This window comes from Notamacropus eugenii, chromosome 1 (assembly GCF_028372415.1).
Source record: "Notamacropus eugenii isolate mMacEug1 chromosome 1, mMacEug1.pri_v2, whole genome shotgun sequence".
In the NCBI taxonomy this organism is placed as follows: domain Eukaryota; kingdom Metazoa; phylum Chordata; class Mammalia; order Diprotodontia; family Macropodidae; genus Notamacropus; species Notamacropus eugenii.
This window is the reverse complement of record NC_092872.1, coordinates 611,438,528-611,451,332: the sequence shown is the minus strand read 5'-3', so window position 1 is coordinate 611,451,332 and position 12,805 is coordinate 611,438,528. Positions and strand designations below refer to the sequence as shown.

General features: G+C 44.3%; 2 protein-coding genes across 9 annotated transcripts in view; one reads left to right on the top strand and one right to left on the bottom strand.

Moving 5' to 3' along the window:
* Nucleotides 1–6,269, top strand: part of RHOBTB2 (Rho related BTB domain containing 2) — a 37,969-nt gene extending 31,700 nt beyond the window's left edge. For all 7 annotated transcript variants that reach the window (XM_072634862.1, XM_072634864.1, XM_072634861.1 and 4 more), the window contains 3 exons: nt 722–810; nt 1,574–1,679; nt 2,957–6,269. In XM_072634862.1, the coding sequence (XP_072490963.1) occupies nt 722–810; nt 1,574–1,679; nt 2,957–3,174 (413 nt within the window). In that variant the 3' untranslated portion in view covers nt 3,175–6,269. The remainder of the gene's footprint in view (nt 1–721; nt 811–1,573; nt 1,680–2,956) is intronic.
* The window catches only part of LOC140520718 (tumor necrosis factor receptor superfamily member 10A-like), a 46,599-nt gene continuing 39,768 nt past the window's right edge, over nt 5,975–12,805 (bottom strand). Inside the window, exons 4-10 of one of the 2 annotated variants that reach the window (XM_072634866.1) lie at nt 12,481–12,595; nt 12,069–12,145; nt 11,894–11,986; nt 10,520–10,557; nt 9,709–9,897; nt 8,794–8,866; nt 5,975–7,954 (exon numbers count right to left, since the gene is read on the bottom strand). In XM_072634866.1, the coding sequence (XP_072490967.1) occupies nt 7,575–7,954; nt 8,794–8,866; nt 9,709–9,897; nt 10,520–10,557; nt 11,894–11,986; nt 12,069–12,145; nt 12,481–12,595 (965 nt within the window). In that variant the 3' untranslated portion in view covers nt 5,975–7,574. The remainder of the gene's footprint in view (nt 7,955–8,793; nt 8,867–9,708; nt 9,898–10,519; nt 10,558–11,893; nt 11,987–12,068; nt 12,146–12,480; nt 12,596–12,805) is intronic. The other variant, XM_072634867.1, reaches the window with a different exon arrangement.

The following is a 12,805-nucleotide window of genomic DNA, read 5'->3' as shown; positions in this document are numbered from 1 at the left end:
GTTTTAAAAAAATGTAACACTAGCTAGTATTTTTAAAGTGCTTTAAGATTTGCAAAATGCTTTACAAATATTATCTCATCTGATCCTCACAACAAACCCAGGATGTAAGCACTGTAATTATGCCCACTTTATGAATGAGGAAATTGAAGCTGAAAGAGGGTAAGTGATCTGCCCAGGCTCACACGCAGGGAAGTGTCTGAGGCCAGATTTGAGCTCAGATCTTCCTGATTCCAATCTAATGCTCTATCCATTGGTCACCTAGCTGCCTCAATTTTGCTTTTTCTATAAAAATGGAACTTATTAAAATGGATAGCATAAATGTTTACTAGAACTATTTTATTTAAAGGATCATGTAATACAATTTAGAACAAGATTCAAAGAAACATAAATACTTAGGTATCATTTAAGTGTATCATCCACTAATTTTCTGCTGCTATAATAGAATCCTGGTTTCCCCCTAAGTTTGAGTAGATTTCAATAGATTTCCCCTGACTGCCTTTTTTTTCCTTTGGCTTGTGAAGTTTTGTTCTTGGTTTTGGGACCCCAGCTAATTTTGCCACATAGCTAAGCCCCTGCAGCCTTTCTCCCTTCATAACTATAAAAGAGCGTGTGCAAGAGCTTCTTGGCCTTCTTACAACCTCATGGACAATGTATGCATCTGCAAGGGTATCTGTCTGTGCATCCAGTGCCCCAACTGATTCCTCTGATCTGTTTGTCACAGAACAATACACAGTGACTGGACTGATGGAAGCCACACAGATGATGGTGGACATAGATGGAGATGTCCTAGTCTTTCTGGAACTGGCTCAGGTAGCTGGGGCTGGGAGAGTGCTAATTACTTAGCACTGCTGAATTGGGGCCATCCATGCAAAGGGTACTCAGAGCTGGTAGAATGGTATAGAGGAAGCAAACCTAAAGGCCAGTTTGGTTCTCTGCAGTGTCCCCTATCTGGTCCATCTCCTGAGCCTGTGCACTTAACTATGCCTGGCACACAGCAGAAAAGGAACCCTCCCAGAGATAGGATAGACACAGGGCTCAATCTTGAGGACTTGGTGGATGGGGGGTAGGGCCCCACGCCTTTGAAAGGTGGGCAAACTAACTGCTTGTATAGTGTGCCCTGGAAGTAACTTCCTGCAAAATAGTCTGAATATACCTATTCGTTAATTGGGATTAACGAATCCCAGTTTGGGTGAAGGTGTTAGATGTGACATGCCAGCCCATGTCAGTCAGTAACCTCTTAATGTACATGAAACAGATCCCTTCCCAGTTTGATGATGGCTGATGGAAGTGGGGAGAAGAGAAGGAAGAGATCGAGAACGTAGGACACGACTGGGAAGAGCAGGCCTAGGTCACTGATAGGACACAATAGGAGGACACGTGGTAGTATGTGTCATGTAGAGAAATCAAAGGGATTTTGCCCAAGGTGGGGAACCCTTAAGATGATGAGGAAAAAGCAGAGATCTCAAAGATCCCATGATCTCTTTGTCCCTTGTCCAGAAGGCCCAAGAGCATCTGTAATGAAACCACTGTAGCATCTGGTAAAAATTACTGTTGTGTTCTTTTTAATTCCCAGTTTCATTGTGCGTACCAGTTGGCTGACTGGTGTCTCCACCATATCTGCACCAACTACAACAACGTCTGCCGAAAGTTTCCCCGGGATATGAAGGCCATGTCTCCAGGTGAATGCTTTAGGTCCCAGTTCCCCACCCTCTTACCCCCACTTTGTCCCTCCTCTCTAATCTAGGGACCATTAAATCCATGCCTGATCCTCTATTCTGGTCCCAGAAATACTGGAAAACAGCAATTCAGTCTTTGGTAACAGTAGCTAGCATTTATGTAGCACTTCCCAAGGGCTAGGCACCAAGCTAAGTGTTTGCAATTATTATATCATTTGATCCTCCCAACAATCCTGGGAGGTAGTGCTATTGTATCTCCATTTTATAGAAGAGAAAACTGAGGCAAACGAAGTAAGTGACTTGTCCAAGGTCACACAGCTAGTTCAGGTGACACTTGAACTCAGGTCTTCTTTAGTCCAGGCCCAGTGCTCTCTCCACTGAACCACCTTAGAGCACTTAATACATATTGACTATATGGTGCAAAGGGTCATCAGATCCTATGATTCTGAGTTGGAAGGGACCTCTGAAATCTTCAAATCTAGGAGTTACCATTTCTGGATTGAGAGATGAACTGAGAAAGAAGGGCAAGAGAGCAGTGCATGGCCTAAGATGGAGGGGCACGGCTCAGTTAAGGGAGGAAATAAATATTCCAGGAAGAGTTGGTTGTGAGGACTGGTATTCTGCTCAGGGTGGTATAGTAGAAAGGGACTGGAATTTTGAAGTCTTGGACAACTTACTTCTCCACTCTGAGCCTTGGTTTTCTCATCTTCAAAATGAGGGCCTTAGACTTAAGCAATCTGCCCAAGGAATCTTCCAGCTCTGAATTCCAGGATCAGTTCAGACCTTTAATTTTACAGATAATGTCCATAGAGTTAAATGACTTGCCCACAGTTACATAGCTATTAGGTATCTGAGGCAGGATTCAGACCTGGATCTTCTGACTCCCAAGTCCAATGTCCTGTCCACTATGCCACTCTACCTCCCAAGACATCCTTCAAGTCCAGGTACAAACTTTACCTGAACAATGAAGCCTTCCTTGGTTGCCCATCTTGGAAGCACTCTCATCTTCTTCTGAACTCTGATGGCAAGGGTGTCTGTCATTTCAAACTGCTTTATATATAGTATATGTTTTCTCCTAGAATAAAAACTTTCTGTAGGCAGGGATCATGCCTATTAATCAGGCTGTTTCCCCACAGTGTCAGTTGCACACCCAAGAGGCAGTCAATAATGGTTGTTGATCACATCACTTGAGGGTCTTCTGGGAACTTTGAAGGAGTATGTTTAGATGTTAGGTGGCTCCTGGATTTCCCTTTCTAACCCATCCCCATTGTGTTCTCCAGAAAACCAGGAGTACTTTGAGAAGCATCGGTGGCCACCTGTCTGGTACCTAAAGGAGGAAGATCATTACCAGCGAGCCCGGAAAGAGCGAGAAAAGGAGGACTACCTCCATTTGAAGCGGCAGCCTAAAAGGAGATGGCTCTTCTGGAATGGCCCCTCTTCTCCTTCCTCCTCTGCGGCTTCCTCTTCCTCTCCCTCCTCCTCCTCAGCCGTAGTTTGAGAGCTGCCTCAACCCTCCCAGGACGACCCCACTGCTATTCTCTCCTATCCACCTGCCCCAAACTCCTCAGTCCTCCTTTATCTGCATTTCCCCCCTCTCCCTTCACCAGGGACAAGAGGACCTAATCAAGTAGGCCTATGAGGGTGGAGCAGATAACACCAGCCAAACCATCTCTGTGGAAGAAAGACCAGGCTGTGGTGAGAGGCATGGGGACTAGCTGAGAATGGGAAGGAGCCAAAGCTTCCCAGGACTCCCCAAATGAGGCATCAGGGAGAGCCAACATCTCAGTTATCCAAACTCTTTCTTCCCATTTGGAATTTGGAACCCTAGTCATGGCTGGAGATCCATGAACCAAGGCCATCCAAGACATCTGGGTTTATGGGAAGTTGTGATTTTTGGAAAGGGCTTCTTTTTTTATTGGGGGAGAGGGTCTCAAATTCTTTGGTGAGGAGAGAACATGGTTTCTCTCAGAACTGACTGATGTCTTTCCAAAGGACTTGTAGTTTGAAAATGCATTGGGGGAAATTTCACTTAGGGTCAAGTCAAACGCTGCAGCACCCCTGTCCCTTTATTTGTAAGCTAGGACCTGTCCTCACTCCATCACTAGAGCTGCTCATTTTAAAGAGTGTATATGAGAGGAAGATGGCAGGAGGGCTAAAGAGGGCCTTCTTCCACCTATCACCCAGGCACTTTACAGGTGGCTTTGTAGACTGGGCAGGGAATCTGGATCTGAATAGGCTATAGCTGTTCAAAGCTCCCCAGGCTAGAAATGATGATGCCAGTGAGAGACTCTTTCCTGCTTACTGTCTTTCACAAGGCTGAAAGAGAACTTATTCACTGGACAGAAACCAACAGGGATAGGTAGGAGTGAGTAGGAAAGGAAGGAAGGTAGAGGGGAGTGAGGGTCTGTGCTCAACAATTACCAGTTCATAGGACCTAGAACCAGAAAGGGCCATGGAGATGATCTAGTCCTTCTTCCTCCTTTTACAAATGAGGAAACAGGTCTAGGGAGTTTAGGTGACTTACCTAAGGTCACACAGGTAGTTTGTGGTAGATCTGTGATTCAAACCCAGATACTTTGCCGCAGCATCATACTCTTCTCAACCTCTTATCACAGTCCAGTTTTTCTTTTGGGGGGGGCATGAGGGGAGTTACAAGGGGAGGCAGAAATAGCTAAAATTCCCCCCAAATCCTTCACAAATTCTACAGAATGAAAAGCTAAATTAAGCTTTATTAAGCCAAACAAAAATCCCTGAGCCAAGACAGAAAGTTGCTGGGGAAGAAAGGATTGGGTTGTAAGAATAGCTCTGTGGCCAGTTCTCCAGGTGGAAAGGGATTCATCTCTGCTGTTTCCTGACTTTAGGGAGTTCTGGAGTTACTGATTGGGAGTGGGGGTGGGGTTCAGATGGGCTGGAGGTGAATGCTTGGCTCTTTGAAGCCTAGTGATCGACACTTCTGTACACAATGGCTTCCTTGTCCTCCCTGGCTGACCCTTTGGTTTTCCCCTTCCTGAGAGAAGGTCACACACCTGGTCTTTACTGGGTGGTACCATACGGTATTTTGTAGTGTGTATGTGTTGGAGGGGAGGTGTTGCATTGAGAGGAGTTGGGGAACTGACTTTCCTTTAAATTTATGGCATTTCCCCCCTCCCACGCACACACCCCTCAATTCTGGAAAGTAGAAAAGGGATAGTGTCGAGATCAGGACAGGAGATCATCATTTTGAAAAAGAGGGAAAGGTTGTGGTTCTAAGGAGGGCAAGAAAGTGGTAATAGCACCTATAGCCCCCATGGGGCAAAAAGAGGGCTGGCAAAGCTCCTTTCTCAATACTCCTTTCCCCGAGCCCTTTCCCTGGTAGCCTTTCTTTTCACTAATATTTTTGGAAGCTATAAGTTTTAAATAGGGGTCTGGGAGGTAGGTGGAAACCCTTCAGAGCTTGACTGCCTCTGGGCAGTTGTGGGAAGGGCCTGCCTGGCTGCCTAATATCCTAGTCTAATGCCTGGATTCCACAGAGCTGATGGGGCAAAGGAAGCCCAGGGATGTCAGAGTTGGGTGTAGTCCAGAAAAATTCTAAGAGGCTGGTTTGACCGCCCTGTTCAGCTTATTGTAGAACAAGTCTTGTCCCAGATGAACAGTTAAACTGTGGGGAGCTCTAGAGCTCCGTTTTTCATGTATGTTATCTACCCCAGGGTCCATTTCCCAAGCCCACTGGTCACCTTGGTGATGGGCTGCCCTCTGCTGGCCTTCTCTCCTCCCTATACACCCAGGCACAAGGGTTAAGGCCAGTGATATGTTGACAAATGCTGCTTTTACCCTTAGTTTTTCCTTAAAAGAAAAAGTGCACGTACAGTTTGGTGTGGTTATAAGCCTCCCTGCATAGGGGGCAGGGTAGAACTGATTTTCACAGGGTCTTCATGAAGCCCACAGACCCCCCGTGGAAGAAAGGGAGGGGGTGGGACAGGATGAGGAGTTGCCCAATAAAAGATGGAAGGGTGGGGAGCTCTGGAAGACCTCCTTGTGTCAGTGGGGTTTCCAGAGTTTTTAGGTCTGTTCAGAGTAAGAGGGTAGGAAATCAGTTGAGGGAGAAAGGGAGCAATCCAGCCAAGTGATCTGGGTTTCCTGATTGAAAAAAATGATTTCTTCCTTTCAAAGGCTCTTTTCCTAGGTAGACCTGGATAGAGCCTAGGAAGAAAAGAGAAAAAAAGGACTGAAGGACAGTTACTCCCTCAGGGATCCCTCTCCCCTTCTCCCCTGCTGTGCCCTCAGAGCCAATTCTATCACCCTCTGGTCCAGTTTGTGGCCTGGGGTACCAACCTAGCTGAACCAGTCCTTAGAGGGTGGATGAACTTTGACCCCCTAGCCGCAAAGCTCGGGGAAGAGATGGAGACATCACCCTCACATCTCCTCAGGCTTTGGGGTGAACTCCAAGAAACTCACCCATGCAGGGCATGGCTGACCGAATTACAGAGGTGAAGGACTGACTATTCACTGGGAGGTGGGAGGGAAGGAGGAGAAAAAAAAACCAACCCTCTTTTTATACAAGGTTTCATATTTAATTTGATCATAAATTCATAAATACATAACTTTTGTACGTAATTCCATTGTTATTCTCGTTCGTCTGGAAAGACTTGGAATTTCCTGAATCAGTTCTGAGAAGATAGAGATGCAAGAAAATACATTCCTTCCATTTACAATTGCATTTTGTTAGTAACAAAGCATTTCCCTTTACCCCACAATAAGATAGCGCATCAAAGCTTCCATTTTGTGCAGGAGGGAATTAAATGCAGTCACGACTGTTCTCTGGCAGGATCAGAATTCACAGAGATCCCCTCAACTGGAAGGGAACTGTTCCTGGGATACATGGAATCTCTTATCCCAGGCAGCAGGGCCTGATTGAGCAGCAGGACATGACTTCAAATTTCTCGGCAGAAGCAGAGTCATGTACCCAGAGCACACACTGAAATGATATTTACTGAACTAAAAACACACACACACACACACACACACACACACACACACACACACACACACACACACACACACAATGCCTCATGTTTTTAGAGCAGTTTTCAAAGTGCTTTTTGAATGTTATCTCACTACGTGCATTGGTAAACATGTTCCCAAGTCCAAAAGCTAATGATCAGACAAGTGATGTTACCTGACTGACGTTACACAAAACTAGTGTTTCTCCCGCTTGCAAGGGGGAGTAAAAAATGATACCACTTTTTTGGGGATACCACTTTTAGAACATTCACTGAATTTTAAAAAAATAACACATTTTAAAGTTATTTTTTAAAAATTATAGAATGAAAAACAGCTACTAATAAACAGCTACCTTTGTTCTAAACTCTGAATCAAGACTTACATGTTTATAATACTGTCGTCAGGGATATATAGCTATACAAAAGTAGAAAAATGTAAACATATGAAAAACTCATAAGCTGTATATGAGCAAAGTGATTAGAGTTCAAGAGAATCATTCCTTCAGGAGAGAAGAGTCTTCTCTTTGGTCGCGGAGATGTTTAGAGATGTTTCAGGGCTCCAGCTGTTTCCCTTTTTTGCAGCTGATGCTCCACTACCCATAGATACACATACACATATATAAGTATATACACGCACATATATACACACAAATTCTAAGGCAAATAATTCCTACTCATGCCTCTGACCACCACCTTAGAGCCAGTGGGTCCTAGGGTATACAAAGCAATGGCTGCCTGATCTCATATTTACAACTAGAGATCCTAAAACAGATCCTTGATTATCTATCTCTTGGTTTTACAAATGGTAAAAAAACATAGATTTCAAGAGTTATTCACATATCTTCAAGAGACCTCAACTATCTCTGTTCCAAGAGAGTCACTGGGTACCCATAAGATAGAATCCTCAGAGGCCAGGGATTCACATATCTTCCATGGAAAGACAAGATGTGTCAACATCTGAGACCCCCTCCACCTTTATGTCAGACTCTGAGTTTGGCTTCTCCTCCTCCCTTTTCTGGTAGTTATAGAGTCCACTGCTGATGAGTCTGTCATGGATGGTTTCTCTAGCCGCCCTCTGGTTTATCTTATCCAGGGTCTCCAGCAGGACGTTCACAGTAGCGGCCTTTCCAGTTTTATTCAGCCATGTCATAAGCAAGCTATGTGGATGGTCTTTGACATTACTTTCACTGGCTTTGGCTTGTTGGATCTCATTAGTGCTCAGCCCCAGATGCCTCATATAGCAGTTCCAGTAGTCAAAAGGCACCACTTGTTCAAAGATAAGGAAAGACTTCTCCAAAGCTAAAAAAGAAATAAAGTTATGGATGCAGTTAGTTGGAGTGTGGGGTGGGGGTGAGGGAGAGGGAGAAGACTTCTAGAGTCAATGAGGCTAGCTGACACAGGGACCAGCTACTGTGATATAGCTTGCCTGTTTTAGGCCTACTTTCCTAATCAGTTATCAACAAATACTTTGACCATGTTGGAAGGTAGGGGACAGGTATGCTGAAGGGGACTAAAAAAAACCCGGCTAAAACAAAGTTTACGACATAGGTCCTCACAGGGCACACAGTATAGCTAGGGTAAATGCCATTTGGTAAATGCCAAATAAATGCTATATGCTGTGAGTACTTCAAGAATTCGGGGGAGGAGGGCAGTCATTGTGGGTTGGCATGGATTCAGACAGGCAGGGAGTGGCCACAAGAAACATACCGAGATTTTCTGGGGTCTTTTCAACTTTCATTTCAATGACTCCGCAGCAGTCATTACTGCTTGACCTCTGCACATTCATTGCTTTCAGGACCCCACCCCAGCAGCACTAAGCAGTCTGGGTGAGGTGAGGAGAAATGTAAGGGGAGGTGTCAAATACTCAGCCCTTACAGCCCACAACACTGCAGAGTACAGCAGGAACCAGATTAAAATAGAATTGGGAAATATTTAATAAAATGAATAAAAATATAATTCAACGTAGATAACATTACATTTTAAAACTAAATTAACATGCAGGGATCTTCATATATGCTGGTGGTGTCTATTTGTGTTTCACATCACTGGTTTAGGGCATGCTCTTCAAGCCCTCTGTTCCCTGGCACTCATCCTACACCCAAGCCTTTTAAAAGAAAAAGACAGAGAAAAAAACTTACTCTTGATATGGTCACCATTCACTGGAAATAGTGATTGTGGATTGTCCTGAGGAGCCATCGTATTTGCCTGCCCCTGCAAGAGAGAATGGGAAAAGCAGTGGAAGTGAGGAGGCCTGGGCCCTCAATTCTGTGTACTATGTGCAGTGTACTGTGCGGCATTGAATAAAAACATCTCTGGACTTCTCTAGGACTCAGTTTCTTCAACTGTAAGACAGGGAGAGTTATACCTAGCCTGCCTATCTCAGAGAATGTAATACTGAGTCCATACTTCTCCTAATTCCTTTCCTCTTGGCCTCCTAGCTAGTCCTATAAGAGTACCCCATCTCTGCAGGAAAGCCAGTTCAGGTCCCTTCTCCTCATCTTTGGGGGACCTTGTCTGCTCACTGATGTGACCACTATGCTACCTGGACGTATAGGGAGGGTGGCAGTCTCTACTTCAAAGATGCCATGTAGCCAAGAAACCACAAGGAATGGCACAATGAGGTGCTACAGTCTATTACTTACTAATAAGAATAGCTAATGGCTACTATTTATAGAACACTTGAGGCTTTGCAAAGTGCTTTACAAACATCCTCTCATCTATTCTCACAACAACCCCGGGAGGTGCTGGGAGGGGGCTATTATTATTCCCATTTTACAGATCCGGAAACTGGCCAACAGAGATTAAGTGACTTACCTAGGGTCACATAGTAAGTGTTGGAAGCTGTATTTGAACTCAGGTCTGCCTAATTCCAGGTTTAGTACTCTATGCACTGAGCCATCTAGCTGCTCTGTATGACCTTAGGCAAATCACTTAATTTGTCCAGACCTCAGTTTCTTCATCTGTAAAATGGAGGGGGAGGGTGGGTGGAGGGCAGATGAGATGAGTGCTGAGACTTCTCTTTTAGCTGTAACTGATTTGATGATCCTACTCACCGGATGATTCCCATTCTGTGTTGAGGGCATGGGAATGGTTATAACTTCCATCAACTGTCTGTGATTTTCTTCAACATGATTCTCAGCGGAATCTGCTTTTCCCTGACGATCATTCTCCTTCTCAACATGATCCTGGGCCTTGGGATGCTGTGGGTGATAACCATTCCGCAGGAAGGATACTAAGTATTCCTTACCACAGAAAAGAAGGTAGTCAGAATTCTGAAGTTATAGGCCCACACGGGTTGGGGGAGATTCTCTATAACTGCCCCAAAGTATGAGATTTTCTCTCTTTTTCCCCCATCAGGTGCCATGCATGTCTGGCCCAGGGAGGAGTACAGGGGGGAGAGAACATTCAGAAAGCATCTGGGGGAGCTTCTTGGTCTAGGCTATAGTTATACTTCCAAAGCAGGGAGAAGGGAGGTTCTGGGGGAAGGAGATTGATGTTACTCATGACAAAAAGACATGTTACTCAGGGCAAAAAGATATGTGAGTATCAAGAAAAGTGTGGGGAAGAGAGGAAGTTGTAACTCTCAAAGAGACCCATGTGTCACCTCTGACACCGTCCCTGAGACTGAAGTTTCTGCTTGGGAACTATTTACAAAAACCCTTTTATGTTCAGTGGGGTGACCCAGAATGTGACCTCTAAGTAAGACTGCCTAAGGAAAAATGGTCAAGCAAGGATGTGGAAGAAATACATAGAATTTTGAACCCTGAAAGATGTGCACCCCAGATGTGTCTCAGTGTGTGCAGGGGAGACATTCTGCAACCCATTTACAAATAAACAAAACACATAAATATAACCATCTCTCACCTTCAAGCCCAAAGTATTCCTGGGAGGTAAGTTATTACCTAGAAAGGAAGGAGAACATGCCTGATCAGGGGGAAGCTCTCTATCTTTCCAACAGTATCCCACCAAGGGTGCAGGATGGTACTGCCTATACAGTGAGCATTAACTAGTTATCACCTGATTAAGAAAAGAGGGCCAGAGGACAGGAGAAAGGGTTGCTTTTCTAGCTCTCTGGATCTAGGTGGGGGAAAAACAGATCTCAGGCAGCTGAAATGGTCTAAGGAGACTTCTTCAGTCAAAAGGAGGTAGTCAGATTTCAGAAGTCATGGGCCGATGGGTGATGCTTCTGTATAACTATCCTCAAAGATGAGGTTTTCTCAAGTAAGGGAGAGATTTCACCCAGTAAGGGGAAAGATACTGACCTCTCCAGGCCTGAGTTTCCTCATCTGCAAAATTCCAGCTCTAAACCTGTGATCCTAAGATCCTTTTGTACTTGTTCTGTCTGAGCTTTGCGCCTCCTGTCCTGTCAATCAATCTAGCACAAAGCTCTTCATTAATGCCTCCTACCTGCCCAGCACTCAGCTCAGTGCTATGGGGGAGGGGGCTGAAAGAGGAGAAAGGGGATAAAATATAGCCCAGTCCCTGACTGCACATAACTTAACTGGAAAGAGAAAACAGACAAGTATAAAGAAATTAGCAAATGATGGGAGATAATAAACAAAAATCAGCATATAGTCAAGTACTAAATTGTGTGGCACAGATGTGAATGGAAATGATGGAGAGATGAATAACAACCGACATTTATATGACTCTTTAAGGTTTATGAAGCACTTAACATATCTCACTTAAGCTTCACAATGATCCTGTGATTATTTTATTATTATAAATTATAATAATTATAAATTATATTTTGAAATGATAAATTATAAATATATAAGTATTTATATAAAAGTAAATATTATAAATTAATATTATTATTCCTATTTTACAGATAAGAAAACTCATTATGTGGCTGAATAAAATTGGAAAGACTGCCTCTATGGATACTCTGCTGGAGACCCTTGATGAGATACACCAGAAATGATTCAGAACAATCTTATAGCCATCTGCTACCTATTAGCAGCAATGACTTGCTTGTGGCTACGTAGGTCATAAGCATCAGGGATGGGATTTGAACTCAACTCATCCATTAGATCCCCTGATTTGATAAAGAAGGACTAGGGATGGCTGGGGAAAGTTTCATGAAGGAGGCAAGGCTTGAGCTGGGTCTTGAAAAATGGATGTGTAGGATGTGTACTGGTAGATATATGTGTTGGAGGGGAGAGATGAGTTGGGAGGGGGACAGGTGAATAATACAACATGAACAAGGGAACTTAGCCCACTCTTTATACTCTTTACCTTTAGAAATGCTACAACAGTGCCTGAAAAGACAGAAGAATATACCCAGCCCAGTGAAAACTGCTATCCCCGGTAGCCAATGAATTCTTGTATCTGAGGACAGAAAAGGAATGGTAAATTTGTGTACTCAGATCACCCAGTCCCCACCAACTACCTCTACATGCTGCATAAGTACCTGATGGCTGAGGGTAGTCACACTTCAAGTCACTCCAGGGGCTGCAAGGGCTGACTTCTACCATCCCTTTGGGGCACCTGAGCATAAAGAAATAGGAAGGTCTGAACCAGATGTAGGTGAAATCATTAAAAAAAAGGAATGCGGGGCCACATTCAGAAGATGGTCAAGGAGAGGTGAGATCTGAGGGCCTCTGGGGTGGATATACTCTTCCAAAGCAGAACAGTGAAGCTGTTTTGGGAAGAGAAACAGAGTTTACAGATGAATGGCCAGACCCAGAAGTACTTGAAAAAAGGGAAAAAATGATCACTATTTACATGGAAGAATGAAGGGAAAAGGGATTGATGGAAAAGACTTTTTCTTTATCTCCTACCAATAATCCCCAGGTCTGGGGAGACTCTCATTGGGTGCTTACTTGGGTTTGCAGTTTTCACAGACTTCGCAGGGCTGGTCTTTTAGACAGAAGGTGCTGGACTTGCAGCGACACTGAGTATTTTGGGTGGTGTTACATGGTGTCACCTCTTCCTGGCCTATGTGTACAGAAAACTGAGTTATATCTGAAACATCATCTCCCCTTTCACCCTTCATGGCCAGTCAGCTCCAAACTTCTCTACCTCCTCTGCTGCTCCAAGGCAATTCAGTTCAGCCTGAGAAATGTTTTTTGATAATCTTCTGTGTGTCCAGTATCAGACCTAAGGATTAGGCCCTGTGTGGTGTGAGAGATAGAGAGAGACACCCAA